At 32.8% G+C, this 14,407-nt stretch overlaps 1 protein-coding gene across 8 annotated transcripts in view; it reads right to left on the minus strand.

Annotated features, from left to right (window-relative positions):
- The window catches only part of CCDC171 (coiled-coil domain containing 171), a 353,248-nt gene that overhangs the window by 262,104 nt on the left and 76,737 nt on the right, over positions 1-14,407 (minus strand). For all 8 annotated transcript variants that reach the window (XM_073228479.1, XM_073228476.1, XM_073228477.1 and 5 more), the window contains 3 exons: positions 10,318-10,410; positions 6,752-6,912; positions 3,333-3,471 (listed from right to left, as the gene is read on the minus strand). In XM_073228479.1, coding sequence (XP_073084580.1) covers positions 3,333-3,471; positions 6,752-6,912; positions 10,318-10,410 — 393 coding nt within the window. The remainder of the gene's footprint in view (positions 1-3,332; positions 3,472-6,751; positions 6,913-10,317; positions 10,411-14,407) is intronic.

Raw genomic sequence — 14,407 nt, forward strand, 5'->3', positions numbered from 1 at the left:
ATGGACTAACAGTTACCAAAGGGAAAGGGACTGGAGAGGATGGGGGGAAAGGGATTATGATTAGCACACATAATATGGGGGTGGCATGGGGAAGGAAGTATAGCACAGAGAAGACAAGTAGTGGCTCTATAGCATCTTACCTATGCTGATGGACAGTGACTGTAATGGAGTATGTGGTGGGGACTTGATAATGGGGGGAATCTAGTAACCACAACATTGTTCATGTAAGTGTATATTAATGATACCAAAAAATAAAAAAATTAAGTAAATAAATAAATAGATAAATAATTTTAAAAAACAATACATTCTTGGTAAAAAAAAGAAAATTTTAAGGGCCACTAAGAAAGGCAGAAAGTGATGTTTATATTAGCAAAAAAAAATGCTTATGCCAACACTCCATTCTGGGTGAAAAGCAACAATCAATAACTGTTTAGTAAAAATTCATAATAGAGTATTTATTAACCCACTGATTTAGAATGCAAGTTCAGAAATATGTCCTCCTAAAAACAAACCTAACAGATTTGAAGCAGAAATATTATCAAGAAACATTAACTTTAGATTTCCCTCATTTGTGGAGTATAACAACAAAGCAAAACTGAAGGAACAAAACTGCAGCAGACTCACAGACTCTAAGAAGGGACTAGTAGTTACCAAAGGGGAGGGGTGGAGGAGGGTAGGGGAGAGGGAGGGAGAAGGGGATTGAGGGGTATTACGATTGTTACACATGGTGTTGGAGGAGGTCACAGGGAATATAGTGCAGCACAGAGAAGAAAAGTAGTGACTCTGTGGCATCTTACTACACTGATGGACACTGACTTCAATGGGGTATGGTTGGGGACCTGATAACATGGGTGAATGTAGTAACGACAATGTTTTTCATGTAAAACCTTCATAAGAGTGTATATCACTGATACCTTAATAAAAAAAAAAGAGGAAAAAAAGAAACATTAACTTTACCACAAAATATAGCAATCAAAGCACTTTCCAAGAGCCTACCTAATGCCAGCAATCATTACAATTATATAATCAGTGAAGCCCCCCAAAGTACGGGGAAAAAGATACACTTGACCATTTTCAACCATAAGTTCTTTAGAGAATAAAATATTCTTTGAGCAAAACTCATGAGATCTAGAATTCCCTTTTCAATATATGATCTCTTCTAGAGCTCTACGTAAATATCACTGAGTGGCAGAAAAACAAATCTCAAGAAATGATGGACTTAAAAAAACTACATTGTAGAAAGCACAAAGCAAATCCTAATACCAATTTGAAAAGATAGCTCCCCTGCTTCAAGTAAAGCAGATATAAAACTCAGAGTAATGACCGAAATACCCAGCTGGATCTGTTGAGCCTCTGATGGACTTTAATAAGCATGAAAACTAAGCAGTTTAAACTAGAAATTCAGTTTTACTTAGTAGTTGATTAAATCATTATTAAATTTATAGATTTTGAAATTAATAGTTCAATCTTAATCAAAACTTTAAAAGTCAAATTCAACAGTGTGTAACACAGAATATAAAACTAATTGTGTTAAATCCTTAGATATTTTATGTTGAAAATCTATTCTGTAACATTAACAATAATAGTAACAATAATAATAATAATAATAATATACCACTCATTTGCTAATCATTATCTTTTCGATTCATACACTGAATAGGAAGAATTAAACTAATATAAAAATACAAAGATATCCGGGTTCACATTTCTTAAATACCAACAAACGAGTCAACATATCCAGGTTGGACTTGCTCAAAATTATGTTCTATAGTTGTACTGTATCTCTTGAAAAGGGTGGGGGAGCTACCCCTTTCCAAATGGTTTTTAATACTTTGTGTATCCTGACCCAGATGATCTCTAAGGCCTCTTCTAGCTCTAAAAGGCTATGCTAAACTAAGTTACACAACTGTTATTTTTAAGTCACAAAACTTCCTGAAGCCTTTGCACATTTTAATACTACCTTGATCTCACTAGTAAACCTACAGAGGAAAGTGGTTTTAATTTTCTCTTGCAATGTAAAAGACAAAATTAAGACTTGAATAATGGCCATGAACATGATCCTAACCTGGAAAACAAGCTGCTACCTCAAAGGGAGAGAACAATTACCTGTAGGTAATCTATGCTTCCCATCTTTACTCTATAAAATATTGATAGAAAATTATGTTCAAAAGAAACATAACTGTGGCAAAGACAACCAGGGTACATAGGATCATGGGATATCATTAAAACAAAGTTTCATTACCAAAAGCAAAGGGTAAAAGCTCCCTCAAGTCATTTTCTCTTCAGTCAAAAATAATTATGAATTCAGAGCAAAAATTATAGCCAGACTTTGAGGATGCAGAACTAGAAAAATTCCATTTTTATGGTTTAGAATTTTTTATTTGATAGGTACCTCTTCATGGAGAAATTTTGAAAACCACCCCACTCAAAGGCCACTAATCTATTGGGAAAAAAATAAAGAAATATATACAAGAAAAACATATTTAGGAAAAGTGATAGATGAATTTTTCATAAACAGAAAAACATCATTTAAAGTAATAGTGTTTTCAATAATCACAGATTGTGAGGTATCAGAGCAGGGCATTACAGGATACATGGAAATTTGTTAATGGAAAAGAAGGAGCATTTCAGTCAGTGTGGGTCAAAAAAAAGGAATAGGCTAAATGAAAGCAAGATTTGAAAATAAAAAAGCCAAGAACAGTTTAGGAAACCAAGAATGCTCTAAAGTGGCTGAAGCAAGATAGAGGGCAATGACCAAAGAAGCTGGGAAAGTGAACATGGAGGTGAAAAGCAAAGCACCTTGGATTACATGACAAGAAGGTGGACCACATTCTGAAAACAAGGAGACATTGATGTATTTTTTTAAACTGGATGGTGACAAGATCAGATCAATATTCAGACAGATAAATTTGGTGATGCTGTGAAAGCTAGTTATTGGAGAATGGAGACAGAATGATCAGGTGCAAAATGATTATAAAAGGGAGTTTTTAAATCACTAGATCTATTGATTATAAACCTCAGATTCCCCTTCACCTAAGTAACACTGCTATGCATGCACAAAGAAAAGAAAAAGACCTGAAAAAACTTCAACATTCTCTAATTCAGAGTTTTCACTAATTCAGTTAGTTTTCCCATTTATTCCAAAGAAGTGAGGTTTAATTATATACATCTTTGTTGCAATCACTATCTCCAATTTCTAAATTTTATATCAATGTCACTAAAATTCCTTTCATACTAGTATCTCATGACATCTAGTGAGGAAAAAAAACCTGTTACACATCAAATTTGACCCAATAAAGTAACTGCCATAGGGTTTTCTTTTTTATCCTTACCATTACAAGTTCTTCCTGTAATTCACTGCAACTTTTTTCATTATACTGAAGTCTCTTAGAAAGATCTGTAATTACTTTCTTCTGCTCCTCAATTTCTTCATTTAATTTCTTGTTTTTGGAGAAATACTCTCTTTCTAATCTGAAAAGTTAAAGTGTTAGAGCAGGTTTTTCAAATATGCTTTTTTCACGTCCCATTATACAGCTTAACACAAATGACAGATGTATTATTATCTATTCTGTTTTCATGCCAAACGCCCACTTCATTTTTTCAAATGAACAGGAGCATACACTTTTATATTCTAAAGGCATAAGACCTTTCTTGTTAGCAGGTATTTCACTACGCCCAAGGCTATTAGCAAAATAGATTTGGTTGGTGCTGATTTGTTCTCACCATTATTTTTGATGAACAAAACCCACTATAGTTCAATTAGCTCAGACACTGCCTCAAGAGAGAAAACAGTCCTATCAATTTTCAAATGCAAGTATAACATTACAAATGGAACAGTTTATTCTGAATGCCCAAAGAAGCGGGACTGGTGCGGTAGCGTGAAAATTCCAAATGCAAGAAAAATCAAGTATCATTCACATGCACTGTGAAATCACAACATTTTCTTTTCAAAGGATTTGCCTTCCCATTTAAATTTTCCTCAGGCTGGCATTAAGCTGTATTTACATTCTTGTATGGAAGTATGATGAGAGGCAGCTTGGAAGCAGTAGTTTGATGGAGGCAGTAGTTTAAAATCTGCCACCAAATGCATCATTTCAATTCAAACTAAAGTGTTGCCACTGTTTTTAATCTGAGATCTTCCTCATAAATACAGTAGACCTGTTTCCTGTAATTTTTAAGCTGCAGTGCAGGAGATAGAGGGACTCAATATAAAGAAGTCCACACTACCTACATTCGGGTGACAATCAAATATACAGCCAATTTTTAAATGGCACTTGCTCTGAACAGTCAACATTCCTTTCTCTTTAATCTGCCAACAGCCCACCCAAGGGGCAGGAGTAGTCAGGAAGTAAAGGATGGTTAATGGGAGCCCCCAGCTCTGAACTCCAATAGAGAAGAGTCAGGACTTGGAAGGTTGAGGGATTTAGGCGAGAAAGGGAAGGTGAGAAGGAAACCTCCCTTTCTTATAGTTATGACACCTTCTTTCCCACTGGTTCCCATTGTATCATTTATTTTCAGAGAGCTCAGCGAAGAATTTCAGAACAGTAACAAGCTTTTTTAACAAACAGCCATTTGAGGGCTCTGACCGAGAATGTAAACAATAATACTGCTATTAGAATACTTTTCTTATTTTTAGACTTTTAGATGATACATTTAGAAAAATAAAGAAGCTCCTAAATATTGAGTGTAATGATATAAATATAGATTCAGTTCATTCAGTATCAAAACTTTGACTAGTATTTGTTTTAAGTTAAATTTAAATTTAAAACAGATTTTAGGATTACCATGCTCTCTTTACCATTGCCCAGTACAATTGCCCCATCTAATGAAGACTTGACATACTGAAAACTCTAAAATAAAAAGGCCACTGAAAAGTTTTAGTTCCATACTGCAAGTTTTAGATACAAAAAAATTTTATAACTAGATAATTTGATTACAAAAATATAGAACATATATATTCTTTCTAAAATATGTATGATAGATATGCATATTTATTAAAAGAGCCAGTCATCAAATTCTTAGCTGAGCTCTTCTAAAATACATACTTTTTAAGTTAAAATATACCAATTTAATATTTAAATATACTTGTAATATATTTATAAATATATAATCAAATATGTTGTATTTATATATTAAATATAATTATTTTAAATAAGTATATATAAAATGTTAAATATACATATATAATCCATCTAATATATATGTATACATATATATTGCATCTTAAATAATTCATGCAGGAATGTTCATTACTGTGCAACTGTTGACCAAAATTATAACTCTGAAAAACATACACACAGCTTTCTTCTGCCTTTTAGTAAGATCCTACCTAGATCTACCTGGGAGGAAACAGAAACTTAAGAACTGTAAACACAGGCAAAGTTCAGGCAGCATTTTCTCTCTAATCTCATTACCACCAACTGCTAATCAGTTCTTTCCAACAGGTAAAACCATGTCCAACCCCAAAACTTCCTGCTCCCAAAGTTGTAAATTAAAGGTATGATTTACCTCAAAGACCTAATCTGCTAAGTTGCCTTTTGGGATACATTATCCAAAACTTAGAACTACTTTAAAAAATTAATACTTGAAAGTTTGTGACTCTAAAAGGTTTTAAAATATTTTTAAGAAGATTCTGAAGAAGATTCAGAAGTACAGGTAGAAAATGAATAACTTATCCAATCATCCTTCATGTCCTATCATGCCTTCTAATACTATAGAAAATTGCAATGGAAGTGGCTGTCATATTACATAAGGGAAATGAAAGATGGGGTCATCCTAAAGGAAGGAAGAAAATTCAGTTCAGAATTACTGGTTTAAAATATTATAAACATAACTAATAAAGGTAATCAAAATTAAAAATTTTATATTTTTTCAACTTCAGTTTTCCAATAGCCATCTTTATTATTTTTGCTATTTAAATAATGTTTTAACTCACTCCTTAAGTGAAATGAAGTATTTTAAAGGAATCTTTGTAATACTGCTGTAAATAAAAAACAATTATCTATTTGTCATAAATAGAAAGTAATATTAAAAATACATACAAAACTCTAATGTACCAACCTATTATCATGTCACATACCAATGGTTGTATGCATTTTGCCCTTGACTTTTTTTCTGGAAACATTAAAGAATTACAAACTTAAAGCATCTTACAGAATGTTCCAGATGGAAAGCTTTAGAATTAAAAAAGATCCTGACTCTGCCACTTACTAGCTGTGTTTCCCTGCCCTCATTAAGCCCAATTTCACATGAGTAAAACAGGGATAAAAAGAGTAGCTACCTGTAGGGTGTTACATAAATAAAATGAAGCCATACAATGCTAAGCACTAAGTGAGCCACAATGCATGCCAGCCACTAATAGCAGTATTTAGTCCTACTACTATTATTTCTGCAGTCTGAGAAAGTCTCAAACATTATCTAGCTTTACATAGATCATTTTAAGTAGCATAGAAATCAAGGCCTTTAAAAACGCTGTATTACATCAGTAAATACAATACAAAAATACATTTATACATTTACTTTCTCATGTAAGAACTGCCCTCTGAAATTATTTAGAAGAGCCATGATACTTCAAAATCTAAAAAAGCATTCCTTTATTTACTTACACAGGGAAGTATAGTTATGTTCTATGAAGCCCTTTACCCCCATTCTATCACTGCCATTAAAAGGAACTGTATCTAAAATACTACACATTCATATTAAGACAAGTTTCATAAACCATATTCAGAGAATTTTACAGTAAAACACTTACAAGCTTAGCCTTACAAAGCTCTCCTGTGCATTATGCTTTTCTCGCTCATAGGCACTTTCAACTTCTTTGAATTCATTATTGATCATTTCCAAATCAGCAACAGCTTCTGCATGGCTGGCCTTTTCTACCTGCAAAGCTCCTTCAAGGTCTCGAATCCGTAACTATCAGATGACAGAGAAGAAATTAAGGCAAACTAGGAAATGTTAGCATTAATCTCAACTTGATTATCTCAACAGCAAATTATCATTCATCCAAACACTTCTTTCTGCTCTGGTTTAAAAAGAAAAATAAGCAGAAGACAGTTTATTCCCTTTCTTAACATGTTTAATGGAAGGGAAGTGGGGTGGAAAAACAGTTACCTGTGGAAAAGGACAGGCTGATAGGATGTAACCTGGCCCGTCAAAGTGCTTAATTTTGACCTACTAATCCATTTGGACACTCCTTTTATAAAATGTAATAAATTAAGTGCTATTGAAAACTAAAGAGAAGTATTCTTCCCCTCTTATGAGAAATAGCATTACATGAACATCATTATAGTCTAAGAAATATAACAGATCTTTTTATTCCTAGAGACTTCTTACTGTGGAAAAGTAAAACTTTTATTATCAAGTAATACTAATTGGCTAAAATATCTTTGGGGGTAGTAATATGAATACTGGGATCTGCTTCAAAATAATGTGGTGGGGAGTAAGTAGGGATAATAGATAAAACATGATTGACCTAAGGATAAGTGTCAAAGTGATGGATGGTACTTGGGAAGTTCATTTTACTATCTCTGTACTTTTATACTTGAAGTATACTTTTGCCTAATAAAACATTTGAAAAATTAGGTTCCCTGTATACACCAACAGTAGAATAAACAAAGTGCATTCCCATGAAGAATAACATGTAACTGTAAAAAGGCTGCAAAACAACTTTTGAAAAGCAAGTTATCTGTGTACTGTTAATGTATATTGAAAAGAGAAGTCCAGATCGGTGTATGTAGTATGCTTTATTTTGAGTAAACAAGTGGAAAAAATAAGAGTAAGTAGCAGGCAAGAGAGTAAAAGGATGTGACAGACAGAAAGGAGTGAAAGCAAGAGTTCTTAAAAATTTTGATTTTTGAACTATTTTACCTTTTCAGAAAATTAAATTAAAAATAAAACAGTTTGCTAAGTTCAAAAAAAGAAGGGGCTGGGGAAAAAAAGCTTTACACTAGATAGAAATGGACTTTAGAACCATAAAACTCAAGTTTGAATTCTAGCTCTTCAAATTAACTTATATGACCTTTGACATACTACTACAAACCATTATAACTCCATCAGAAAACAGTAAATAATAATAATAATATTAGACTATCTACAGGGTTGCTACAAAGACCAAATGAAACAATATTTAATATTAATACGCATTTAATATTAAATATAAATATATGTTATTTACTTACTAAATGTTTAGATAAATTTTGTGAAGCACTTCCTATGTGCCAGGCAATGAGATATATACAATATATAGATACATACAATAATCAAGAAAGTAGACAGCCGTGGCTCTTGATGAGATGCTAGTCTTTAGGAGAGGACAGACTACAACCAAATGTAGTAAGGAAGAGCTTGCTCACAGAGGCATACACAAAGCGCCATGAAATCAGAGAGAAGCTGTCAACTCTGCATGATTCGAGTTTCCCAGGTATGGTGAAAGACAACATGAGTTAGGAAAGATGGACTCACCAAAAAAACGAGGCAACAGACAATACGGAAATGTTTCATAAATTAATCTCTGCCAAAATAATCACTAGAATAACAATTTCTAATTAACCAAAAATATTTTGGAAAATTGAAAATTTATTCTTGCATTAAAGGAAGGAAGGAGAACAGATAGGTAGATGCAACTTTTTAAATTTTCAAATTTGGTCTTTTTAAACTTTATTCTTTGCTGTTTTGCTTAAATCCAACATTAATAAGTAAAACAATAAATCAAAGAAACATTTCCTTCTGTCTGCATTGCTATCCTCTTTCAGAAAATAAGCACACTCAATCACAATGATAAACCAATCCAAATGAAAGAAAAGTAGACTTCAAGTTAACAATTCTGAGGCAACTCTTTTGACACTACTTTCTCATTTTTATGACACAGTACCCAAATTTAGTAACAGAATACTTCAAACATAAATTTAACTACAGTTTATACAGATAAAATAATTAATTACAACCATTTAGTAGTCTCATTGCTTTTAAACTAGTCTGAAATTGAATTTTACAAGGTGTACCTCACTGAAAATATTTGTCAATATTTATAGATACGGGGTTCAAATATAAACTTTTGCTTTTTTCTAGGGCATAGCACAAAGGCAGATAAATTTCCAACTATACAAGCAAAAAATGTACATGTAGTAATTTTCAATATACTTCTCAACTACATATTCCCAGAGATACATTGTAACAATAATGAAAAACTTAATTTTGAATTATACTTCTCTCATGAATTTAAGACTTCAAACTTACTGTTTATTGATGCCATTTTGGGTGACCCAATAATTTTTTTTTTAAGTTTGACTTACACAAATTTGCTGGACATACAGATACACTCAAATGTATGAGTTCAGTCTGAGAAATTTGCAGGTGAAAGAGTTATTTCATTAAATATAAAAGTAAAAAACTTTAAAGTAAAATTCTTACAAACTTAGTTGCATCTTACATTAAGACCTGTTTAGGCAATTAGATAAATTCTATCAAATAAAATTTGGTGCAGGAAAAAGTCTAAGTTTTTAAAAAATCCAAATTAAATTAAGAGAATTGATATATGGAACTTTATGTAAAACTTTATTTGCAACAGACTGTGGGTTAACTTGATCCATGGGCAACAGTTTGCCAACCCCCAGTAAATAGGCCTTCACTTCTCTTAGAAGTTCCTTCTCATTCTCTGAGACCTAAAGAAAGAACACTTCCCTTAGGATGCCTTCATTTACTTCCCCTCTTAGATTTAATCCTTCTCTTTATTATGCTCCCACAGTGTTTCAGTATTTCATATTTCTATCTATACATGTACCTATATCTATATATATATAGATGTATAGATATATAGTGTTTCTGGTAATGGAATATAAGTTCCTTCGCCTTTATACAGTTCTTAATATAGTGATGTGCATAAGATAGACACTGATTAAAATTAAGATGCATATTTTTTAAGTGTTTTCAGAAAGAAATTCACCCTGTGGCTGGTGATAAAAACACTCTGATCAGCAATTCTTTCTGTAATGGGCCAGATGGTACATAATTTGGACTTTGCAGGCCGTAAGGTCTTTATCGCAGCTACTATACTTCACTGCTGCAGCACAAAAACCACCATAGACAAGAGAAAATTTTCATAACAGGCAATGAGTGAGATTTGGCCTGTGGGCTGTAGTGTGCCAACTCCCCCAATTTAGTACAGACTATCCTCAACTATATTCTTACAGTATGCAGAATAATGCATGTCTGAACAATATGCTAGTCATTCTAACCACACACCTTAGATCTCTGAATATAATGCTGTTTCACCCAGCTTAATAAAGTCCATACAAAAGAAAAAATGTGTTTACATTTTACCTGAATAATTTCAGAATTAAATTTTGATTCCAAATGTGCTGCTCTTTCTGCTTCAATATTTTCTTCTAATTTCCTCACTCGTAGAGTAGTTGCCTGAAACAAATTAAAAGGTATTAATGGACATGCTGTCTGCTTCCCTTGTCCCTGTGAAGAAATACGGTTTCTTATATACATCCCCAAACCACTGCAATAATCAATATGGAAAATATTTCCAGTCCTCCTAAAAGATTCCTTATGTGCCTTGGTAATTTTTTTATCCAGTTCTCATCACCTCAAGTAACCATTGATCTGCTTTTTGTCACTATAGATCAATTTGAATTTTCTGGAATTTCATATAAATAGGATCATACAGTATATACTCTTCATTGTATGGCTTCTTTCTCCCAACATAATTATTTTGAGATTTAAACACATGGTTACATGTATCAACAGTCCATTCCTCTTTAGTGTTAGTGTTCCACTGTGCTGACCCACCACAATGGTTTATCTGTTCACCTGTGGATGGACACCTGGGTTGTTTCCATTCAGGCTATTATAAATGGAACTGCCATAAGCATTTATGTACGGGTCTTTATATGGACATATACATTCATATTTTTGGGGTAGAATGAAGGGTAGAATGACTCGGTCAAATGGTAGATGTATGTTTAATGCATTATACAACTGCCAAACTGTTTTCCAAACTGTTTTCAATTTTATGTATCCTCACCAACACTTGTCATGGCCATTTTTTTGTTTTCTTTGTTTTATTTTGTTTTCTCTGGTTAGCTATTCAAATAGGCATGTAATGGTATCTCACTGTAGTTTCAATTTCCATTTCCCTAATGACTAATGACACTGAACATCTTTTCATGTATTTATTTATCATCTGTATCTTCTTTGGTGAAGAATCTGCTCAAATCTTTTCTCCACTTTTTAATTGGGTTGTTTTCTTATTATTGAGTTTTAAGAGTGCATTATATAATATAGCTACATGTAATTTACAAATATTTACTCCCAGTCTACAGCCCATATTTTCATTCTCTTAACAGTGTCTTTCACAAAGTACAAGTTTTCATTAAAGACTAATGTATCGATTTCTTCAGGCAGGAGTCAGCTTCTGACCAGAATCAGAAGTCAAGAGCTTCATCTTGAATGTTATTTTTGTTGAAAAATGCAACCATGGGAAGCACTGGATTCCTAGTTCCAAGGAGGGAACTAGTCATGACCAAAAGCCTGTTAGAGGTTAGGCAAGTAGGGCTATGGTAACATTCAGCTGCACGTCTCAGGATAACAGTAGGAAAAAAGCCATGACTGGAGTTCTGTCTGCCAAATATAGACAGTTCAGTAGTGATGGGTTCATTATATAGTATTCTCTCTGCTTTGATGTATGACTGAAATTTTCTATATTTGAATTCTTTTTAAATAGCAACAAAACCAAAGGTATTAAAGTTAATGAGGAAGTATGGTGCTGATATCATTATTTACCCCACAAAATTATATTTTAACAACAAAAGATCATTAGAATGAATTAAGCCCTTCCTACTTAAACAGAAAAAGTGAACAGGAAGGCAGGAGTTTAAATCAATCAATTTCTACCCATACTGTTGAAATATTAAGACAAATCAAAGAATTTCTTCATACTCATTTCGACGTTTTTCAAAACATGTTTCACAACAATATTAGTCCCATGGGATATTCTTTGCTATTACATGAAAAAGAAATTTTATCATCATAAGAACATGAGAAACATAGGAGTGAAGTCAAATAATTTTCACTAACAGATTTCTCAAAAAGTTAACATGACAACCTTGAAAAAGAAGAACAAAGTTGGAAGACTCACATTTCTTGATCTCAAAACTAGTATAAAGCTACAGCAATCAAAACTATGGAACTGGCATAAGGACAGATACATAAATCCATAGATAAGAACTGTGAGTCCAGAAATATTCCCATGCATCAACGGTCAATAGATTTTTTACAATGGTGGCAAAACCATTCAAAGAAAAAGAATCATTTTTTCATTAAATGGTGCTGAAACAACTAGATATACACAAGCAAAAGAATAAATCTGGACTCCTACCTCCCATCATAAATAAAACTGAATTCAAATGGACCAATGATTTAAAGGTAAGAGCTAAAACCATAAAACTGTTACAATAAAATATACAGGTAAATGTTCATAACCTAAGGTTTGGCAATGGATTGATTTTGAAACATGACACCAAAGCAGGAGCAACAAAAGAAGAAAACAGATAAATTGGGCATCAAAATTTTAAACTTTTGAGCATAAAAGGACATTATCAAGAAAATGAAAAGAAAGCCTGGAGGATGGGAGAAAATATTTACAAATCATATATCTGACAAGGGTCTAGTATTCAGAATATATAAAGAACTCCTATAACAAAAAGGCAAACAACTCAATTTAAAAAATGGGTAAAGGGCTTGAACAGACATTTCTCCAAAGAAGGTATGCATATGGCCAGTAAGTACATGAAATGATGTAATGAAATGTAGTGATGCTCAATATTATTAGTCATTAGAGAAATGCAAATCAAAACATCTTCATGCCCTCTAGGTTGGCTATCATTTAAAAAATGGAAAATAGTAAGTATCAGGGAGGATGTAGAGAAATTAGAAACTTCATATATTACTGGTAGGAATGTAAAAGGGGCTGACACTACGTAAAACAGTTTGGCAGTTACTCAAAATTTTAAGCAGTTACCATATGAGCCAGCAATTCCTATCCTCGGTACAGACGCAAAAGAAATAAAAACATGTCTGAACAAAAACAGACATTAACAGCACTTTTCATAATAGCCCAAAGGCAGAAACAACCCAAACATCCATCAATCAATGAAGAGATAAAGTACATCCATAAAGAGGAATACTATTTGACCATAAAAAGGAATGAAATACCAATATATGCTGTAACATAGATGAACCTTAAAACTATACGTTAAGTGAATGAAACCAGACACAAAAGGCCACATACTGTATGACTTTATTTATATGAAATGTCCAAAATAGGCAAATCCATAGATACAGAAAGAATATTACTCATTGTCAGTAGCTAATGGGAGAAGGAGGAATGAGCAGTGACTGCTTTATGGGGGTGATAAGAACGTTCTGGAATTAGATACTGGTAATGGTTGTACAACTTTGTGAATATACTAAAAAACGCTGAATTGTATACTTTTAAAGGGTGAATTTTATGATATGCAAAGTAAATCTAAATAAAATATAAGAAGAATCCCTGAGTGTAAGAACCAAAGGCAATGTCAGAGAAGTGACAGTCACCTAAGTCAAGCTTCCTGATTTCTGAAAAAAAGTTGACCTCTAAATGTTGCCTTTGAATCCTAAAAACAAGGGATTCCCCAATGGTTATAGGTACAAAGCATGGTGCATATCAGAGCAGGGAAATACTTTAAGTTTAGTCAGATTAAACATGGGGAAAACAGTGCAGCACAGAGAAGGCAAATAGTGAATCTGTGGCATCTTGCTGCACTGATGGACGGTGACTGCATTGGGGTATGGGTGGGGATTTGATAATATGGGTAAATGTAGTAACCACATTTACTTTTTCATGTGAAACCTTCATAAGAGTGGATATCAATAATACCTTAATAAAAATTTTTTTTAAAATTTGGTCAGATTAAAATGGGTATTACCCAATAGTAGTTTTTTAAAAATTTAACATAATACAAAATGAAGTTCCTGTTCTTAAAGAATTAAAGTCGACTTTCTTCATATTCAGTATGCTCATTTTAGATCCCAGAAGTCAGAAAAAGTCTAAACAGTCACAAGGCAATAGCCATAAACATTTAGAATAAAGGATCAGAATAAGCAAAAAGCTAGTAAAGGGCAGACAGAGGGAAGAAACCAGTCTAAGAGTGTTAATATATTTTTTCAGATTCCAAAAAGCATATGCATAAGTTTCTCTATCAAAATAGTAGTCTTACATTAAAATACAGAATATTCAGTCATTCTATGATAAAAGAATCAACTCTTTTCATTTCTTATGTATATGTCATGTCATATAAATTAATTATATGACTTTTCACTGCAAAAGTCAAGAGGTTTTTCCTGTATAGACTAAACTGGACAGTTT

Source organism: Manis javanica, chromosome 2, assembly GCF_040802235.1.
Source record: "Manis javanica isolate MJ-LG chromosome 2, MJ_LKY, whole genome shotgun sequence".
Classification (NCBI taxonomy): Eukaryota; Metazoa; Chordata; class Mammalia; order Pholidota; family Manidae; genus Manis; species Manis javanica.